Source organism: Athene noctua, chromosome Z (assembly GCF_965140245.1).
Source record: "Athene noctua chromosome Z, bAthNoc1.hap1.1, whole genome shotgun sequence".
Classification (NCBI taxonomy): domain Eukaryota; kingdom Metazoa; phylum Chordata; class Aves; order Strigiformes; family Strigidae; genus Athene; species Athene noctua.
The window spans coordinates 80,821,802-80,839,741 of record NC_134077.1 but is presented as its reverse complement, the minus strand read 5'-3'; the positions used below and the strand labels follow the sequence as shown (position 1 = coordinate 80,839,741).

Here is a 17,940-nt window from a genome sequence, read left to right as displayed (position 1 = left end):
CTCCCCTTCTTGTCACCTAATTAAAGTCTTCTGTGCTACCTGACAGCTCCTTTGATCCCTGATCTCAGCATCTTTGCAGGAGGTTTTATTCCCTGCTTCCACCTGCAGTCCTCTCAGAAACTGCACTGTCAGCCTAGCCTACACTCGTGTAACCGCGTGCTTAGGTCAAAATCCCACCAAACACATGGACCAGACTTCCTTTAGCGGTCTGGTTCATCCTCTTCCCCTTCCTCATCCCTCATCCTCTTCAATTATTGAATGGAGTTAAATCCAGTTGGCGGCCGGTCACAAGTGGTGTCCCCCAGGGCTGGGTGTTGGGGCCACTCCTGTTTAACATCTTTATTGATGATCTAGACGAGGGGATCGAGTGCACCCTCAGTCAGTTTGCAGATGACACCCAGTTGGGTGGGAGTGTTGATCTGCTCGAGGGCAGGGAGGCTCTGCAGAGAGACCTGGACAGGCTGGAGCCATGGGCTGAGGCCAACTGGGGGAGTTTCACTGAGGGCAAATGCCGGGGGCTGCCCTTGGGCCACAACAACCCCCAGCAGCGCTACAGGCTTGGGGAGGAGTGGCTGGAGAGCTGCCAGTCAGAGAGGGACCTGGGGGTGTTGATTGACAGCCGGCTGAACAGGAGCCAGCAGTGTGCCCAGGGGGCCAAGAAGGCCAATGGCATCCTGGCTTGTGTCAGCACTAGTGTGGCCAGCAGGGACAGGGAAGTGATCTTGCCCCTGTACTTGGCGCTGATGAGGCCGCACCTCGATTCCTGCGTTCAGTTTTGGGCCCCTCACTCCAAAAAGGATATAGAGTTACTCAAACATGTCCAGAGAAGGGCTACAAAGCTCAAGGGTCTGGAACAGATGTCCTATGGGGAGTGGCTGAGGGAACTGGGGGTGTTTAGTCTGGAGAAGAGGAGGCTGAGGGGAGACCTCATCGCCCTCTACAGCTGCCTGAAAGGAGGGTGCAGAGAGCTGGGGATGAGTCTCTTTAACCAAGTAACAAGTGACAGGACAAGAGGGAATGGCCTCAAGTTGCACCAGGGAAGGTTTAGACTAGATATTAGGAAGCATTTCTTTCCGGAAGGGGTTGTTAGGTGTTGGAATGGGCTGCCCGGGGAGGTGGTGGAGTCCCCATCCCTGGAGGTGTTCAAGAGTAGGGTCGATCTAGAGCTTAAGAATATGCTGTAGGTGGGAACTGTGCTAGGCGAACAGTTGGACTAGATGATCTCCAGGGTCCTTTCCAACCTAGATGATTCTGTGATTCTGTGGTTCTGGTCTGAGTTTCGCAGAACATGATGTCTGATAGCTACTGACTATAAAAGAGAAAGGCTGCAAGTAGCCTTAGAACTTATTTTTTCCCCCATCACTGGGAATTTTCAGGCTCCAGCTGGAAGAAGCATCCTGGTCTGATCTCATGGCTGATCATTTATAATAGCAAATCTCAGTGATCAGATAACTCTTAGGCCAATGAGCAGTAATACTAACAGTCTGTTTTATACCACTCCTATGTCATCTGGATCTCCATTTTTTGTCTTTATCCCCCCCCCACAGTACTCCAGATACTGTAGTTGTTTATTTAACTGGCTTTATTCTGTGGCCATCTTTCAAACACCAGCCTGAAATCTGCTAAGAAACCAGGAACAAAGGAATTGTAAGGTTTCCTTGCCAGGTGTCAAATGACAATTAAGACACATCCTTTTTAAACTGGGCTAGAAGAAAAGGATGTTGTTCAATATTTAACAGGTTTACACAGGAAGAATGTAAGCACTTTGTATATGCATGTACGTGTACACATGCACTCTAAATGGATTTATTGCTGTTTAAACCATTATGTGGCATGTTGCTTGAAACAGGTTTGATATTAATGCAGACCAAATTTGCATGCCTCTGTTGTATCTTGTGAACGAAAAAGAAGGCAGTTCTCCTTGTAACTCAGCAGTTCTGATGAAATGAAGCTCACTAAAAAGATGCAGCATGCCAAACAGCCTTTGGCTTGCATTGTGGTTTTAATTTTTGCATTGCTATAAAAAGGCAGCCCAAAGAAAGTCCATATTTGCCAGTGAGGTCTGTGGTGCCCTAATGGTTTACTGATGAATGTATACAACAGCTCACATGGAAACTGTGTCCTTGAGTATTTCAGTTACCTCTGTACCTTAGCAGCATTACCTCAGCCTTTAAACCTAGACAGTACGGATGAAAGTGGTATAAAATGGAGCAAAAAGGCATCAGGCGACTTCCTGTGGCTATTAATGCTTGATATGTGACCCCTGTGCTATCTTAACAAGAACATTCTGGCTGAATGATCCACATTTTTCCTGCCACAATTCGGAATTCAGGCCCACACAGAGCCTGGGAGACTCTCAATCTGATTTCAGTGGGAAAAGGGTGTCACATAGGAAATCTGTGTCCCTACCAGCTTCACCCATGTTTCTAAATCCTGGCAGCTGTGTCTCTACCCCTTTACTCTTTAGTAAGTTGTTGTTAATACTGCTTCTAAAAGGAACTGAAGAAAGGATTAAGGGTGAAAAAAACAAACAAACAACAAAACAACAACACCAACCCCTCCCCAAAATTGTCTTGCAAAATAGAGTAACAATATTTCATCTGTCCAACTTGTTTTAATGGTGAGGGTAGGCTGGCTCTAAGAAAGCAGAAACCAAGGAAGTGAACCAGGAGGGGAGGATAAAAGAGGAATAAACGAGTAAAAACAAAAGAGCAAGTAGCCAGAAAGTACGAAAATATAAATCAAATCAATGATTGGGCCTGCATGTGCAAGTGCACTTGTGCATGCACTAGAAGCAAACTTTCCCTGAAAGAGCAAACAATTCATGACAAGCCTTCTACAGTTTTGAGCTGGTGCACAAAAAGTGGTGACTTATGATAACCCCAAATGACAGGGAGGCTACCTGTTTAGAACCTTACTCACATCAAATGAGTTGCCTCACATTATGTATACTCACAGTGTTTTCATTGTCATAATTTATTAACTAATGTCTAGTTCATTTGAAAGAAAAAGGACTACTTTCTTCCTCTTTGTTTTGTTGTTGCTGACTTCTACACACTCCCATTTTTCAGTCTCTTACTGGATCATATAGTTAACAAAATGTACCAGGCTACAGAATATGTATCCTGAAAATGCTGCTTAGTGATTCACTTGGGAAGAAAATGAACATACCAGTAAACCTCAGCTCTCCCAGCTCCACAATATAATTTCACCAGACAGCACAGCAGAATATTTCAAATGTCTTTATCAGCAAGGTATAAATGTACGTGGATCTACTAATTGTTTCCAGGGATAGGGAAGGAAAAGAAGCCACCTTCTTGTTGGCTTCTAAATTCATTAAGTAGGAGCAGAGCAATGGCTGACCTCAGTGACAAATGATTTTTTCATTTCACTAGGTATTTTTTAAAATTTCCTAGGAAGAAAAGTCAAGATGAAACAGTATTTTTTTAAAAGCTTTCTCCCTGAATCACAGCATGAGGGGGGGAAAAACCATCTTGTATCAAACTGTTCCATTTCAGGAGAGCAAAAGATTTAGTTTCGAAATATTTTGCATTTTTTAAGTTTTTGTATTAATTTTGAGAAAACATTGAATTGGAGAAGTATTTTCCAACAGTTCCTTGTAAATTCACTGCAATTAAGCTGTTTAAACTTGGAGATGAGGGGCTTGCCTTTAAGAGAAAAATGGTGCTTCAACAAACCACCACAAATTGGTGACTATTAAGTATTTGCATACTTCAGGGGAGCAAAATCTCCCTTTTTCCATTTTCAACAACTTGAGGCTGTGACAATTTTGACTCCCTCTAATGAAAAGTGTTATCATCAAGTGCCACACAATTGTGCATCCTTGCACAATTGAAAACTGAGGAAAAATTTCCCAGGTGGGTTCCTTAAGTTAGATCCCTGCATCTCTATTTAGGAACAGGAATTTCGCAAGCAACTCAATCTGTCAAGCCCCTGAAAGTAGCAGTCCCTCCCTCCCTTCTCCCTACCTGCTCACTGTCACCTTCTCCTTGCCCTCTGCCTTGTGATTGAACGAGCATTAATGAAATCCTGTGCTGAGCAGGGCTGGGAAAGAGAAAAAAATGTGTCCCACTAGCTTGGATTAGTGCCCTAATCCTTCACTTAAGACGTAGTGACAGAAAGGCAAGAGCAAACAGCCATGGGTAAGAAAAGTACTGGATGATGCTGTTCTGTTGTGGTCAAAAGAATATGGCCAAAAAGGCTGTGAGCAGCCACAGCTCTTTCTATAGACAACAGGAGTTTTAGATAACTATACCTGTTCAAAAGTGTTCATCTTAGCTCATATTACAGATTTTTTTGTTGTTCAAAAGTGAGAAGATAAAGGTGGTGGTATACATAAAAATAGAGAGAAATAGGGAATATTCCTTCACCTGCATAAATCATGTCAATAAAAGGAGGTTTGAGTTAAAGTAATGGAGAATCTAGCCCTGATTAAAATGTATCCCAAATCACAAGCAAAACACCTTAAGGAGTGAGTGTCGTTAGGTCTCAACAAGAGAAACAAGAGTGCTGAATGCTTACTACCTAGCAAAATTGGTGTATTTTCTGAGCAGCCTGTGTATTTGATTACCCAGTATCATGGTGTAACTGCAGAAAGCATGGATGGATATCCCAAAGTGTTATTGTCAGGAGTGGGCAAAGTACTGGTTCAAGAGAAACTCCTAGCACAACTCTTTGACTGCCAGCTTCCAACAACTGCTCCAGTTTCAGTGTCTGGAGTAGGGAAGCACTAGAAGACACCTATTTCTCTAATTATTGCTGCATATTTATGGTTATATCCTGTACTGTGATTTCTAAAATGAAAGTGCATATCTGAAAGATGTTACGGGAATTGGGGTGAAGTGATACCAAGGTATATTTTTAGTTAATCTTTACATGCTTTTGCAAAAGTAGATAAGAGAATTACGGTTTTTCTTTTAATTAGTTCTGTTTACAAATAATTCACATGGCCTTCGTGCACTAGGAAAGCAGTGTGAATAATAAGAGTGGAAGTTGTTCCTGATGACATTTGAAATACCTAGGAAACTATGGCGCATTGAAATAATTTTAACACGTTTTGTTTTTGTGTGTATGTACATGTCTGTCTGTCTTCCACAGGCTGGAACAAGAAATACAGAAATTAGAAAGTGAGGAGTCCCAAATATCTGCCAAAGAACAAATCATTTTGGAGAAACTAAAGGAGACTGAGAAATCCATCGACAACGTGCAAAAGGTATTTCAAAAATCAAGACACCCAGCCACAGACTGAAATCAAGGTAGACTCTTAGCAAAGTAGACTGAAAGCAGCAGTTATAATTCATGTGGTTATGAGAAGATTGAGGATAGTTGCAGAGCATGCAGCTCAAACCAGGATGAACAAGACTAGAAAAGGTACGGAGGTGTCAGATCGATTTTGGTTGGGTTGTTTGGATTTCTCCTTCCCACGCTAGCTTTTTTTGAATAGGGAGTTAAGAGACTATCTCTCTAGCTTACCTGCAGGGAAACAATGTGAGCTTTTGGCCCCAGTGAAAGATGTCAGCAGGATTCTGAAAGGCATCTCAAACTTCTCTGCTCACAGTGGCACCCAGAAATAGTAGTACTCACCAAAAAAACCAGCTTCTGAACATTACAGCCTGCAAGAAACAGCATTGTTCTCCTTTTAGTTATACCCTGTCCCTCAGCCTCTAATGGCACCTGAACCTGAGGAGCTGCATCCCCAGTTACCAATTTAAAAATTACGGAGAACCATAAAAGCAAGCCTAGCATAGAAATCAAGACTTCATGCAAATTATACCCAAAATATGAAAGGTTTAACCAAACATCTTATTTTTTCCCTTCACAGAGTTTCTCACAACAGGATGGTGGTAAGTGCCTTTTTATTATGCTTTGGTTTTAACAAGAGTTGTTCCTATAGCTTTGTTGCAAAGGTTTACAGAGTGGGGGTTCTTTCTTTTCATTGTATGCTTCTGATTTATTGCTAGAGCCATTACCTTTTCCTTTGGTATTGTTATAGTGCAAGCACAAACGTCACTACAGTGGTGAAACAATATTTCTCTGGCAGAGCTCCACCTCTTCTTATGTGCACACAAGGGTAAAAACAGCATGGATGACTTAAAACAGACATCATACAACTTCTCTGTTATTGACTTCTTTCACCATGATAGCCCTGCATTGCAGACTCCTTTTCACCTCTCTGTGGTCAATCTTCTCCACTGTATGTGCTCATGCTCCGTTAATAAACAGTTAAATACAATGAGGACTATTCCTAATATACAGGAACAACTATTAACATTAGATTACTTCGCTGATGAATTACATTCTTTGCATGATGATTCTTACAAAAGAAAAACCTTGCATGGGTGAATGAGGATGTAATAATTCCTAGTTTATGAACTCAGTGTCACACTATGTGTGATCAGTCTAAATAATGAGTTATAAATGTAGGTGTTTGAGTAAGAAAATAATATGGTTGGTTCCCAGGAAGCTAGAGACCCTTGCAGTGCATCTCCAGGACCCTTAGGGCCCAGGATATCATAGTGATCCATCTGCAGAGAAATCTGTGGTCCAGACACTCATTCTCAGTACATGTCTTTGAACTCACAAGATTCAAAATAATGAGGTCAATACTAGTAGTATTTCATTGGGTTCAAGGGGAGCCTCACTGCTCTCCAGATTTTGCCTAGTTTCAATGAATTCCTCCCTCACAGACTGAGCCAGAAGCAAGGACAGCTCCTGATTTCTGAAGGGTAACAGAAAACTGCAAAACTATGCCAAAGAGAATAGAGTGCCAGGGAGTAAAGGTGTTAAATGGTACCTCTCCTTTTCCAGACCACTTGCTCTATATATCTTATTTCTTCCTCTCATCAGCTGCTCTCTGTGGGCTGAGGCAGGCCTGGGTCATCCTCTAAGCAGTACCATACTCTGCACCTCTAGGGATGACCAAGGCTGCAAGCTGTCCTGTTAGCCCTGCCACTGGGGGCACTGTGTGACCATACATCTTCACATGGTGAAAGGCCAGCAGGTCCTCTGTTTTCTTTCTGACAACAGTCTGTGAGGGTTACTGATCAGAGGAGGAGGAAAACACATAGAGAGCTAACTGTGAGCACTTTGGTACCATAGATTTTTCTTTCCTTCAAAAACTTGTAGGACTTGCTTTGTTGTAGCAGATCAGACATCTGTCTGGCAACTGTCTATAACACACTGCAAGGGAAAATGGTAGGAGCCATTGGGTAATATGGGAAGGCTGTGTAAAACACATACACAAAGCAACACTGACCCGTTGGGGTAATTTCTTCAACTGATGTAATATCATGTTCAAGTCCATAAATCTCACCTTAGTTTGCTCTCTGTCCATCCTTCCCTTTATTCTAAATGTGATGACAGTACAGAAAGTGATTTATCTCACCATTGTGTCCCTGTGCGTGTTTTTGTGCCATATATGTGGTGGTGACGGAGGTTTTGAGTGTGCAGAAAGCCCAGAGGGGTCTAGATGAAGGCTGCAAGGGAGGGAGAAGTGGTGGTGAGCGCCAGTGGCTTGAAGTGATGCAGGCACAAAAACCATAAATCCCACATTTTCCAGTATGCAAACACACTTGTCTTCATAGATTACCACACAAGAGAAAGCAGAGCAGAAATGCTAAGGCTCAGGGCTGTGGTCCTGTCACCTGCAGTCATGCTTCTGCCAGCAACTTGGTGGCTTGTCACTGACAAGCTCTCCATTAAACTAAGACTGAGATGATGCTAGGAATGACATAACCTGTTACTGCTCACAGCCGCAGTCGGAACCAGGCATGCTGTAGTGCTATGCTGCATGCTTTGTGAACAACTGGGAAAGAGAGAGAGCTCTTACTCTGTATGTGTATGTTTATGGCTCAATGTATATATAAAAGAAAAGCCACATTAAGATCTGATGTAACTCCCTTGTCTGCTGAATTTGCCTCAGGGGTAAATTTGTCCTTTACAGTCTTTGGTCATGTGTATGAAAACTACATGTTGCTACTTCAGCCAACATACAGAAGCCACTATTGCAGTAACTACAGTTTGCACAGACCTCTGTATTTGGTATGTATTAGCATATATTTGGCAAAGACGTGTCTTTGGAAACCTGGCCTGGACTGTATAGTTCCCAGCACATGGCTTAGACACTTTTCAAGTTTTCTCTCCTCTGATCCTGAACATCGGTACAGCCAACAGCAAAACAGACAAGCATGTCCTCAGAGGAGTCAAGTACAGATCTTTGTAGAGCACTTTCCATGTGTCCTTGTAAAACCTCATCAGCAATTGTTTTTCAGTTGTAGGGTTTTAAGTAACTTTTTAATTTGATCTGCATCTATGGCTGCCACAATTACAGCACCTCTGGCCACCTGAGCAAAAACCATTGATCACCACCTGCTGAGTGCAGCCTGTCACCCAATTTCCCATCCATCTCACAGATCACTCATCCAATCTGTATCTTGCCAGTTTGTCTGGGAGAAGGCTGTGGGAAACAGTGTCAAAAGCTTTGCTGAAGTCCAAGTAAACAACATCCACTTCTCTCCCCAGGTCAACAGAAGGTGTTATTTTGTTGTAGAAGGCGATCAGGTTAGTCTGTCGTGATTTTAGCTTGGTAAATCCATGCTGGCCTTTCTCAATCACCTGCTTCATTTGGCTTGTAATAGTTTCTAGGGAGAACTCATTCCATCACTTTCCCAGGGAATGAAGTAGGACAAATGGACTTCTAGTTTCCTGTGTCCTCTTTTGGTCCCTTCCTGTAGATGGGTATGACATTTTACTTCTTCCAGTCACCAGGGACATCCTGATCTTCATGACTTTCAAATATTATAGACAGTCTCCTTGCAACAATGTCAGCCACTTCTCTTAATACTTTGGGGTTGATTCCGATTGGACCCATGGATTTATGCAGGTTGATTTCTTGTGAGAGGCCGCAGACCAGTCCTTCCTCCACTACTGGTGGGTCAGCACATGAGTTGTCATAGCTACTTGATCTTGTGATCTGGGGTCCTGCTACACCAGTAAGGACAGAGACAGAGAAGGTATTGAGAACATTTGCCTTGTTAGCATTGTTAGTGACTAGTTCCATGCCCTATTCAGTAATGGGCCTATGTCTTCCCTGTGCTTCTGCTTACTGTTCACAAATCTGAAGAACCCTTTCTTGTTGTACTTGACATCTTTGGCCAATTTCAGTTCTAGCTGAGCCTTAGCCTTCCTGACTGCATCTCTGCATGCCCTAGCAAGATTCTTGTAGTCCTCAGTTGCAATTTGGCTGCCTTTCCATAGCCAGTATGCTTCTTTTTTTGCTTTTAATTACACTTAAATGCTCATTGCTAAGACATGGTGCTCTTTTGTTCATCCTTCTTCCTTTCTTTTTGTAGAGGATGGAGTGTTCTTGTTCTTCCAGGAGACTATTCTTGAATAACTTCCAGCACTCAGAAGCTCCTTTTCCCTCCATGGATGCTTCCCATGGAATTCCTCACAGCTGGGCTCTGAGCATATTAAAGTTGGCTCTTCTAAAATTTAGGGTCTTCATCCTACTACTGGTGTGCTCAGCAGGATCTTAAACTCCACAATGTTTTGGTCACTGTATCCAAGGCTACCATTGGTAATTATGTGGTCAAATAAGTCTTATCAGTTTGTGAGCAGTAAATCTACCAATGTGCTACTCCTAGTCAACATGTCCAGCATCTATAGCAGGAAGCAGTCCTCACTGCATTCCAGGAACCTGATGGATGGCTTGTGCATGAATTTTAATTTTTTTCTAACAAATGTCTGGGTAACTGAAGCCACTCATGAGGACCAGGTTCTGTTGGCCAGAGACTTCCCTGAGCAGCAAAAGTAAGGTTTTGTTGGCTTCATCATCCTGATCGGGAGGTCAGTAAAAGATACCTAACATAAGGTCTCCTTTGGTGATGATCCCTCTGATCTTGATCGAAAGGCATTCATTCAGTAGAACTGTCATGGTCTCCAGAATCTCCTCTATAAAATTTCTCTATCACATAAAGTGCAACTCCACCTCCTTCCCTTCCTGTCTTTCTGAAAGTGTTTGTAGCCATCCATTGTGGTTTTCCCATTATGTGAGTTTTCCCAACAAGTTCCTGTGATTCCTATAAAATATCTCAGACTGGGCACAGAACTCTAGTTCCTCCTGCTTGTTGCCCAGATTACATACATTGGCATACATGCACTTGAGGTGGCTGAACTTAGGGTTCCTGCCTTTGGAAAGGGTTGGGAAGCATTCGTTACTGCTCTGGTAGGTACACCCATCCACCCTGTTGCTTATGTATATGCAGGTATCAGCTGTGGAACCTACCTGCCAAGTTCATTAGTTTAAAGCATGATTCACTAAGTCAGAGCCAGGCTTGTAGCAAAGCTTCCTGCTTAAACCTCCATTCATGGTCTTACAAACACAGTGGGAGGGTCATCTCTGTTCCCTCGGATATAGCTCTGTGGAGCCCCAGAGGGCTTTGCAGGTGGAACAGCCCTGCCCCGAGAACCAGTATTTGCAGAAGACCTACCACTAATTTTAGTAGTAGTCAGACTTTTTAAAGATAATCCAGCTGTTGGAAAATGAGCTCATCTGACATTTGGACAAAAGCCTCTTCATGGAAGCTATTCTGAGCAGTTCTGAAGGTTTAATTTTGTGTAAGTACCCTTGAAGGATTATCTTGCCCCACATATTTTCTCAAGCACTTGTCTGATAATATGGAAGAGTGACATAGTCCTGAAACACAGTACGTTGTGAGTAAGTAGTACAAAAAGCCAGAAGACATGCTTTATGGCTTCCTTAGATATTAATAACTCATCAAAGGTTGAAATTAAGATACTGAATCCAGTCACTTCAAATGCTTTAATTTATGTTCTGTCTTACTTCTCAGGCAAACAAAATGCTAATTTCCGTCTCTTCCGCTCCTTGTAAAATTGATCTCTTATACCCCTTATAAAGGTGATAAATGAAACAGACCTTGTTGCCAGTGAGATAAAGGGAAATGAACATGTTCATTTTGTTTGGAGGGGCACAAGATAGGAACTAGTGGAATGAACCAAGCCCCATCCTCTTCTAGTCAAATACCCCTTTCTGACACGTGACAGCAGCACTTGCTTCAGAAGAAAGAACACAATAATCACACCCCCTGTAACCCCCACCCTGGCTCTCCCTCCTCAAGACAATAATAAGAGATTGTCAGGAGCCCTGAAGCTAATTTTTTAATAATTTATTCTAAGTAACATCCAGAGAAGTTTCTAAACTGAGTTGATATTAATAACACCTACCACTTACCTAGGTATTGTCCCCTAATACAGGAGACAAAAAAAACCACCTTACTAAGGTCCACAGACATGTACACCATCAAAGTGAGAATCTCATCATCAAGCCGTACAACTGATCTTACGTACTGCTAGACATCAGTGGTGCTATCTGCCAAGTGGGCAGCTCAGTTCCCTGTACAGGCAGTTGGGAAAAACAAACACTTGCAAAGGATTTTGCCTTCTGCACTGCCTAGGGAGGAGAATGGAACCTTAACTGTGCCTTTTTATTCCATGAACTGCAAAATAAGTAAGGATGATTAGTTAAGCAGCACAAGTCTGCACTGATTACACCCACGTGGGGACAGATAGGTCTGTCACTCAAGTCACTGGATGAGCATATACTGAAACTACTGTTCCAGCAGTATACTCTGCAGGTTGAATAGTTACTAGATTTCTGCCATTTCCAGAACACAAAGTGCCTTCTTGTTCTGGTCCAGAAACACAGTCCCCATTTCTTTCTTCTGAGAAATTACTTCCGTTTTCAATAATAGCCTGCTCATTTGCTGGTGATATTTCCCAGAATAACAACACCAAGCATTGTACCAATTTCTCATCAGAGTCAAGAAACCCTACAAAAGAAAATAGCTGTTGCTGGCGATTGGTCAGTCAGCTGTGTCCTAAACAGTTACTTCTAGGCTCTACTGCTGAAAATAAAAAAAACTTTGGGGAAACAATATGCATTGGAAATATAAAAGCCCATTTGCCAAGACTGCCATTTGTCCACTGAAGTATGAAATAAAATACTATTTCCCTGGCCGAGTGTTTTTTCAAATTCATCTGTTGCAAACTTATACTAACTTCTTGGCTTTCTGGTATGAATTTGCACTGTGCCTCTGTGCCATCCTCCTCTGACACAGGAAGGGAAAAGGGGACCTCCTTACGTGCACCTACAGTGCTCCATGGGGACTGTGATTACTGTCTTCCTGCACCCAGCAGCACTGGTGGCCACTGCAGGCTGCTAAGATGGTAAAACCATTTCACTGCTACCGACCCCAGTATTCCTGCCAAAGGAGCAGAATGTGTAATTAAAGGTGGCACATCATGTCTTTGCTGAGGATGCCACCAGGTGTAGGGGGTTACCTGGGAGATGGGTTAGTCCACAGAGAATGTGATGAAAGTATCTCCTTTCACCAGATGCAGTCAAGCAACCTACAACAGGACATTTCATTTTCTCTCTCCGCTCACCAGTTCACTTTTACAGTCTGCACTGGTCTTATTTCACCTGCTTATAACATCAAGAGGCACCAAGGAAGGCAGATTCTGCCTCCTACCCTGACACACGAACCAGGCCATACCAAGGGATCAGCAACTTAAATTATACATTGTACCAGCAAAGTACCCTTGGAGGAAGAATGCTCTGTTTCACACCAGATAGGATCTTATGTTTGAACAGAAGTTTAACCAGTTCCATGCAAAACTGAAAACATTTCCAGTTGATAGGAGAGAAAGTTATTTTTAATTTTTTTTTTCTTTTTCATTTTGGTTTGGTGTCTGAACTGTAAGTCAGTTATTTGCACATCTCTCCTCTGAGCTCTGCTTTCTCAGCCACTGAATCCTAGCAGAACAATATATGCTATCTAGTTATATTTAGCTCAGCCACAAAACATCTCCTGGTAAATATTTGTAAATTTCTTTAACGTGTCTTCTAAAGAACATATTTAGTTTATACTAAATAACCATAAACTCAAATGTAAAACAAGTCAGTCCTTTAAGACAGCTTTCTGCTAGTTCATGGTTTGTTAAGGAGTGATGGCACTGCAGAACTGGCAGGTGCTTAATACCTACTGAAAGTCACAATGGGCACCCCATCAATATCTATATGTGATTTCATTAACTAAATTTCAGCTTTAAGAACAAAAGCCAAATGCCAGTTCAATAATACCGGAAACAACCAGTGCAAAAGAGCTGGCCTTTCATCCCATTCAGTCAACACTAGCATTTTTAGGCTTTTATATCGCTGTTTGAAATGTCATGTATTCTGGGTATCACGTTAGGTTTGTTCCTTACCTTCTCCTCTCTTCCCCCCATTTTAAAGGTCACGGACTTGATAAATCCAGAACCTCCTGACAAATAATTTTATGTGTTCAACTGACATAAGGTTTGAGTCATCTGGACCCATTCCCTCCTGCCTCAGCTAGTCTATTGAACACCAATCACACGACAGTGACTTTGCACTTTGTTTGCTTTGATCCAATTATCTAGTACAAATCTCCAGTGACCATTGTCAGGGCTGACAACACTCTGCTGTATAAGCAATGAAGCCACTGGGGCTCATAACACAAATCTAACTGTTTCCTGTTCTCTGACACCAGATGCAGTAAATTACATTTACTCCCAGATCCCTGAACTCCCAACCCTCTATTCACGAACAGCAGAGCCAGTTCCTGAGTGGGACGGAGCAAGCAGAGTAGCTGGTAAGTCTCAAGGAGCAAAGTATTATAATACCAGTCCAGTAGCCATGAACTTTTTTTGTTATATTACCTTAACGGGTCTGGTGTCCTGATATCATTTAAATGCCAGGAAATGCTGCTTGATTAGTATTTTGTAAATAAGTCAAGGGTTTTTGAGCCACAGTGAATACTCTCAAAACAATGCAGTTGAACTACATACAAGTAGCATAGGAAACACGTCCAATTTTTTTACATGGAAACATTCAGTTCTTTCCATCTCTGATAATACAAGTACAGGGTGTCTAGGCCAAGGTTTTGTCTCCTCTGTCATACCCATGCAACTCCGATTAAGATGAATGAGACAGACATGCACACACAAGATTGCATACGTGCTTCAAATGTTTATGTCATTTTATACTTATTTGTATGCCATTCTTTCTTCTCAGGGCAAAGGTGGGAAGAATTATGGCATGTTTTGTGGTTGGAGTCATACAGAGAATTTTCTAACATTTTTCAGATTGAGTATGTGTCTTAAACATAACAACATGATTGTGAAAAGCTGTATGTTTTTCTTATTTTCAAGACTCTTCTTTTCTAAACAATGTATTCCCTCTCATGACCAAAGTGCTGGTGGCTACTTAAGCGGTGTCTCAAGGAGTGGGAATGAAAGGTGGCTCACTTGAAGAACGGGTTAACAATCATAGCAAAGCACTGTCTGCAGTTAAGACACTACACAGCTATGGGATATGTCGTTTTGTTCAGAAGTCCTGTTGCAAGCCATTCCAAAAGCTTCCCTTCCACTAGTGCTTGCCCCAATCTGTCGTAAAGGCAATGTGCGTTTTGTGCCATTTTGTCAATACTGAGAAAACAATAATTTCTTTCATTCTTTGGATGACCTTCAAGTCTGCTTCATGTAGTCCTTGGTAAAAGTATCATGTGTGTGCAATAGCTTAAAGGCACCAGAATATGTGTTCAAAAGTAGACTGTAAGCATCCATCTTAAAACAAGCTCAAAGTCTATTAAGATTTTTTTTTTTTTAAAGAACAGCCTCTGAATCCACATAACAGGCAGAAGCCAGACTCTTTCATCTGCACGTTGGAATCTTCTTGTCATAACACACTGCATCATGTTACACTGTAATTAAAACTTGTGCAGAAAACTTGTACTTGTGAATACAGATTGGCATATTCAAGTACTACTTTCAGTTTCGACTCTGTTGTCAGATAGTTTTGTATTGTATTAACAGAGCACATCTTGCAGTAAATAAGCTCTGGTTAAATAAAGACATTTTAGAAATCAACATTAGTTCATTTTTCAGCTACTTTGACAAGCTGAGCTGCTAGGTTTTCCTGCAGAGAACAAACATTATGCACACAGGTAGATAAGCCAGGTTCTCCCTGGCTTCTCACTTCTCCCATGACAATGCATTTCACTAGTGAACAGCTTGCTGAGAAACTTGCATATGTTTACACATTTACTTACACAAGCAGCTATAATGTGACCCCTGGGGCAGGTGGTAAACCGCACGTTATGCCAGTATCTAAAACACTTCTGCTGAAATCATCGTAGAAAATGGAAAGAAAATGTTGACAGGGGCAAATGCTGAAGTATATCAGCCAAACAAAGACACAAGAACTACACCTGTTAACTTTCTAGATCCATTTAGTCAGTAGGACAGGGTCTTCCAAGTGGTGCTAGAGCTTGTTGTCCAGAGTATTCCTAATAAGTAAGATGTTATTTATCAGTATTCCATATCATAGATAAATAGATGTATCTCACAACTCTTCTTAAATATGGCCAGGTTCATGTGATTTAATTATCAGATTTTCCTATCTGCTTCTGAATTCAGGCCCACTATACAAGCATTCTTTTAATGCACACTACTGAATGAAATTTGTTCATCAGAACAGGGAGGGCCTGGCAGATTACATCCTCTTCTGCATTAAAAATACATGCAGTAATGTGGCACTCAGCTATTTCACAGAAAAATCAGCAGCTTTTACTCAAAAGTCATGCTCCAAATAATATTTTTCTCAAAGAAGAGAAGCAGTACAAGAGCTCCAGAAGAGCTTAAGATGCCGCTTCTCACCAAGAAGGTACCAGGTGGCCAGTCAGTGGGCAGGTCTGTAGTGCTCAGGACAGATCAGAAACTTCTGCCCATCAGAGGTTATTTTCTGGATGTGCTCTTGTTCCATCATAGTTCACCTTTGCTTCAGTTCAGCTCTCTGCCACTCAAAAATCTGCCAGTGTGTCAGTTTTATCATCTTCATGATAGGCTAGCCAACCTCTATTTTTACCTCTGTAATGTTGGAAGTTATCAAGCAATACCTGCCTGAGCAGCCTTGGTGAGGTCAAGTGATGTTCAGAGCCCACTCAACCAATAAATAAAATTCCTGTTCCTTTCTTCCTCCCCGTCACCCTCACCCAAGAAACTGCACCTAGAAGGGAACAAATTCCAGACTGTTAGTGGTGACACCTCTATCTTTGTTTTGTTACCCCTTTAAATTGGATTAAAGGCTTCAGGGCAGAGGTACTTGCCTGAGAATTGAAGGGCACTTGCCCAACAGCTCCAGGGCTGGAACAGTCCCAAGCAAGTGATCCATGCCAGCTGCTCTCTGAGCTGAGCCATGGTGCAGTCCGCCACAGCTTGTCAGAGCAACCTGCTTCAGAGCCTAATTGCTACCAGCCCTGGAGCAACAGTGTTCTTCCTTACTTCCAGCTTAAATCTCCCCTGTTTCTGTCCATGCCAGCTGCCCCTCAGTCTCCTGCTGCACACCTCAGAGCAGAGCCCAACTCTCACCCCCACAACCTCCTCCTGATTGCTCGGGCTGCTGTGGGATGGCCAGGCATGAAAACTCCAGCGTGGGGAGGGAGATCAGAAAACTGACATCCCTACTTCGTTGTGAAAGTGGGCATCCTGTGCTCAGGGTCATGACAGTTATAGACAGTTAGTCCATAAACCTTTCAAAGTAGTGGTAAAACACAGTCCTTAGGGATGTTCCCCTAGCTTGCAATATCCAAGGAGAGATCCCTGCTTCTGAAGTCCATTCCAGCCTCACTCTCAAAGGTAGCAATGCTCCTTCACCTATCAGCCCCTCCATCCTCTGGCTCCATGCAGTGGTTTGTGTGGTGTTGCTCTTGACCTAACCAGCCCTATCAGGGCTGACTGAGGTCTGAGCACACAGCACATAGATGGCCAAACCCACCATATGTCTGGACTGCCTACCAGACTGCACTCCCAGGGGACAGAGGAGATCACCTCACTAGGGCCATCATGCACCCACTCAGCAACATGAATTTTCTGTCTAGAGCAATGGGGGGGGGGTCATGATGCACATCATGATAAACTTCCTATTGCTGATGAAATACTTTGCTTTGAGGATACAGAAAAAAGTTTTTGACTGTGCATGAATAATAAGACTGAAGGAATATGTTAAAGCAAGTGTAGTTTTTTATATTCATGATTTTTAAATATGAGCATACCAAGCTACATTGATTCTTGGGCCAAGGATATTCTGTACTCACTTGAAAATAAGTCATCAAAAAAAGCCAGCATGTCAGTTTGTGGTGTCCCCAGGTAAAACAAATCACAATTACACCATTGAGATTCACTGGTGGAAATGGTCACCATAAGTTTCATGAACACTTGTCACTGCCTGTGGTAATTCGTAATTAAATGTCTGTGGATGTCTGTCCAAGTGCCAAAATGTCTTCATCTGCATACAAGGAATAAACAGATGACCACTTCTGGAAAATCTGTGAGACCTTTACACATTTTTCTTTGAAAAGCTGTCTAGTGAGATGCCATCCTATCTCAAAATGGGTATTAAAGCAGTGTAGACTGCCTGTCTATTCCTCCTCTGTGTTCTCTACAATTGTCATCTTGTCACTGCGTCCTTCTTAAATGCTAGAAAGCTTCTTTGCTATTCTAAAGCAGCATCCCTCACATGCATGTTTTTACGTCTTGTTTCATGACGCTTTGAAAATCAGTTCATTATTACTTTTTTCTTCAACTTTGTCAGTGGTGCTTAGGGCCTAGTTCAGATAAACGAGGGAGCACTTCTTGGCCTTTTTGTACATTCTCTTAACCTACAAGCAGAGGTCACTGTCGATGCCTCGGTGTGGAAGCTGAGAGACCTGCCCTGCCACACATCTGCAGGAGAAATAATCCCATTCCTGTGCAATTTTGGTTTTCCACCTGTAGAACAGGGGTAAACAATGTTTCTTCACCTCTAAAATGTTTCAAATG

The 17,940-nt window shown here is 42.3% G+C and overlaps 1 protein-coding gene across 8 annotated transcripts in view; it reads left to right on the top strand.

The window, feature by feature from the left end:
- The window catches only part of PALM2AKAP2 (PALM2 and AKAP2 fusion), a 262,585-nt gene that overhangs the window by 101,103 nt on the left and 143,542 nt on the right, over positions 1-17,940 (top strand). For 4 of the 8 annotated variants that reach the window (XM_074932056.1, XM_074932057.1, XM_074932059.1 and 1 more), the window contains exons 4-6: positions 5,119-5,233; positions 5,843-5,864; positions 13,614-13,715. In XM_074932056.1, coding sequence (XP_074788157.1) covers positions 5,119-5,233; positions 5,843-5,864; positions 13,614-13,715 — 239 coding nt within the window. The remainder of the gene's footprint in view (positions 1-5,118; positions 5,234-5,842; positions 5,865-13,613; positions 13,716-17,940) is intronic. The other 4 variants (XM_074932061.1, XM_074932058.1, XM_074932062.1 and 1 more) reach the window with 1 other exon arrangement.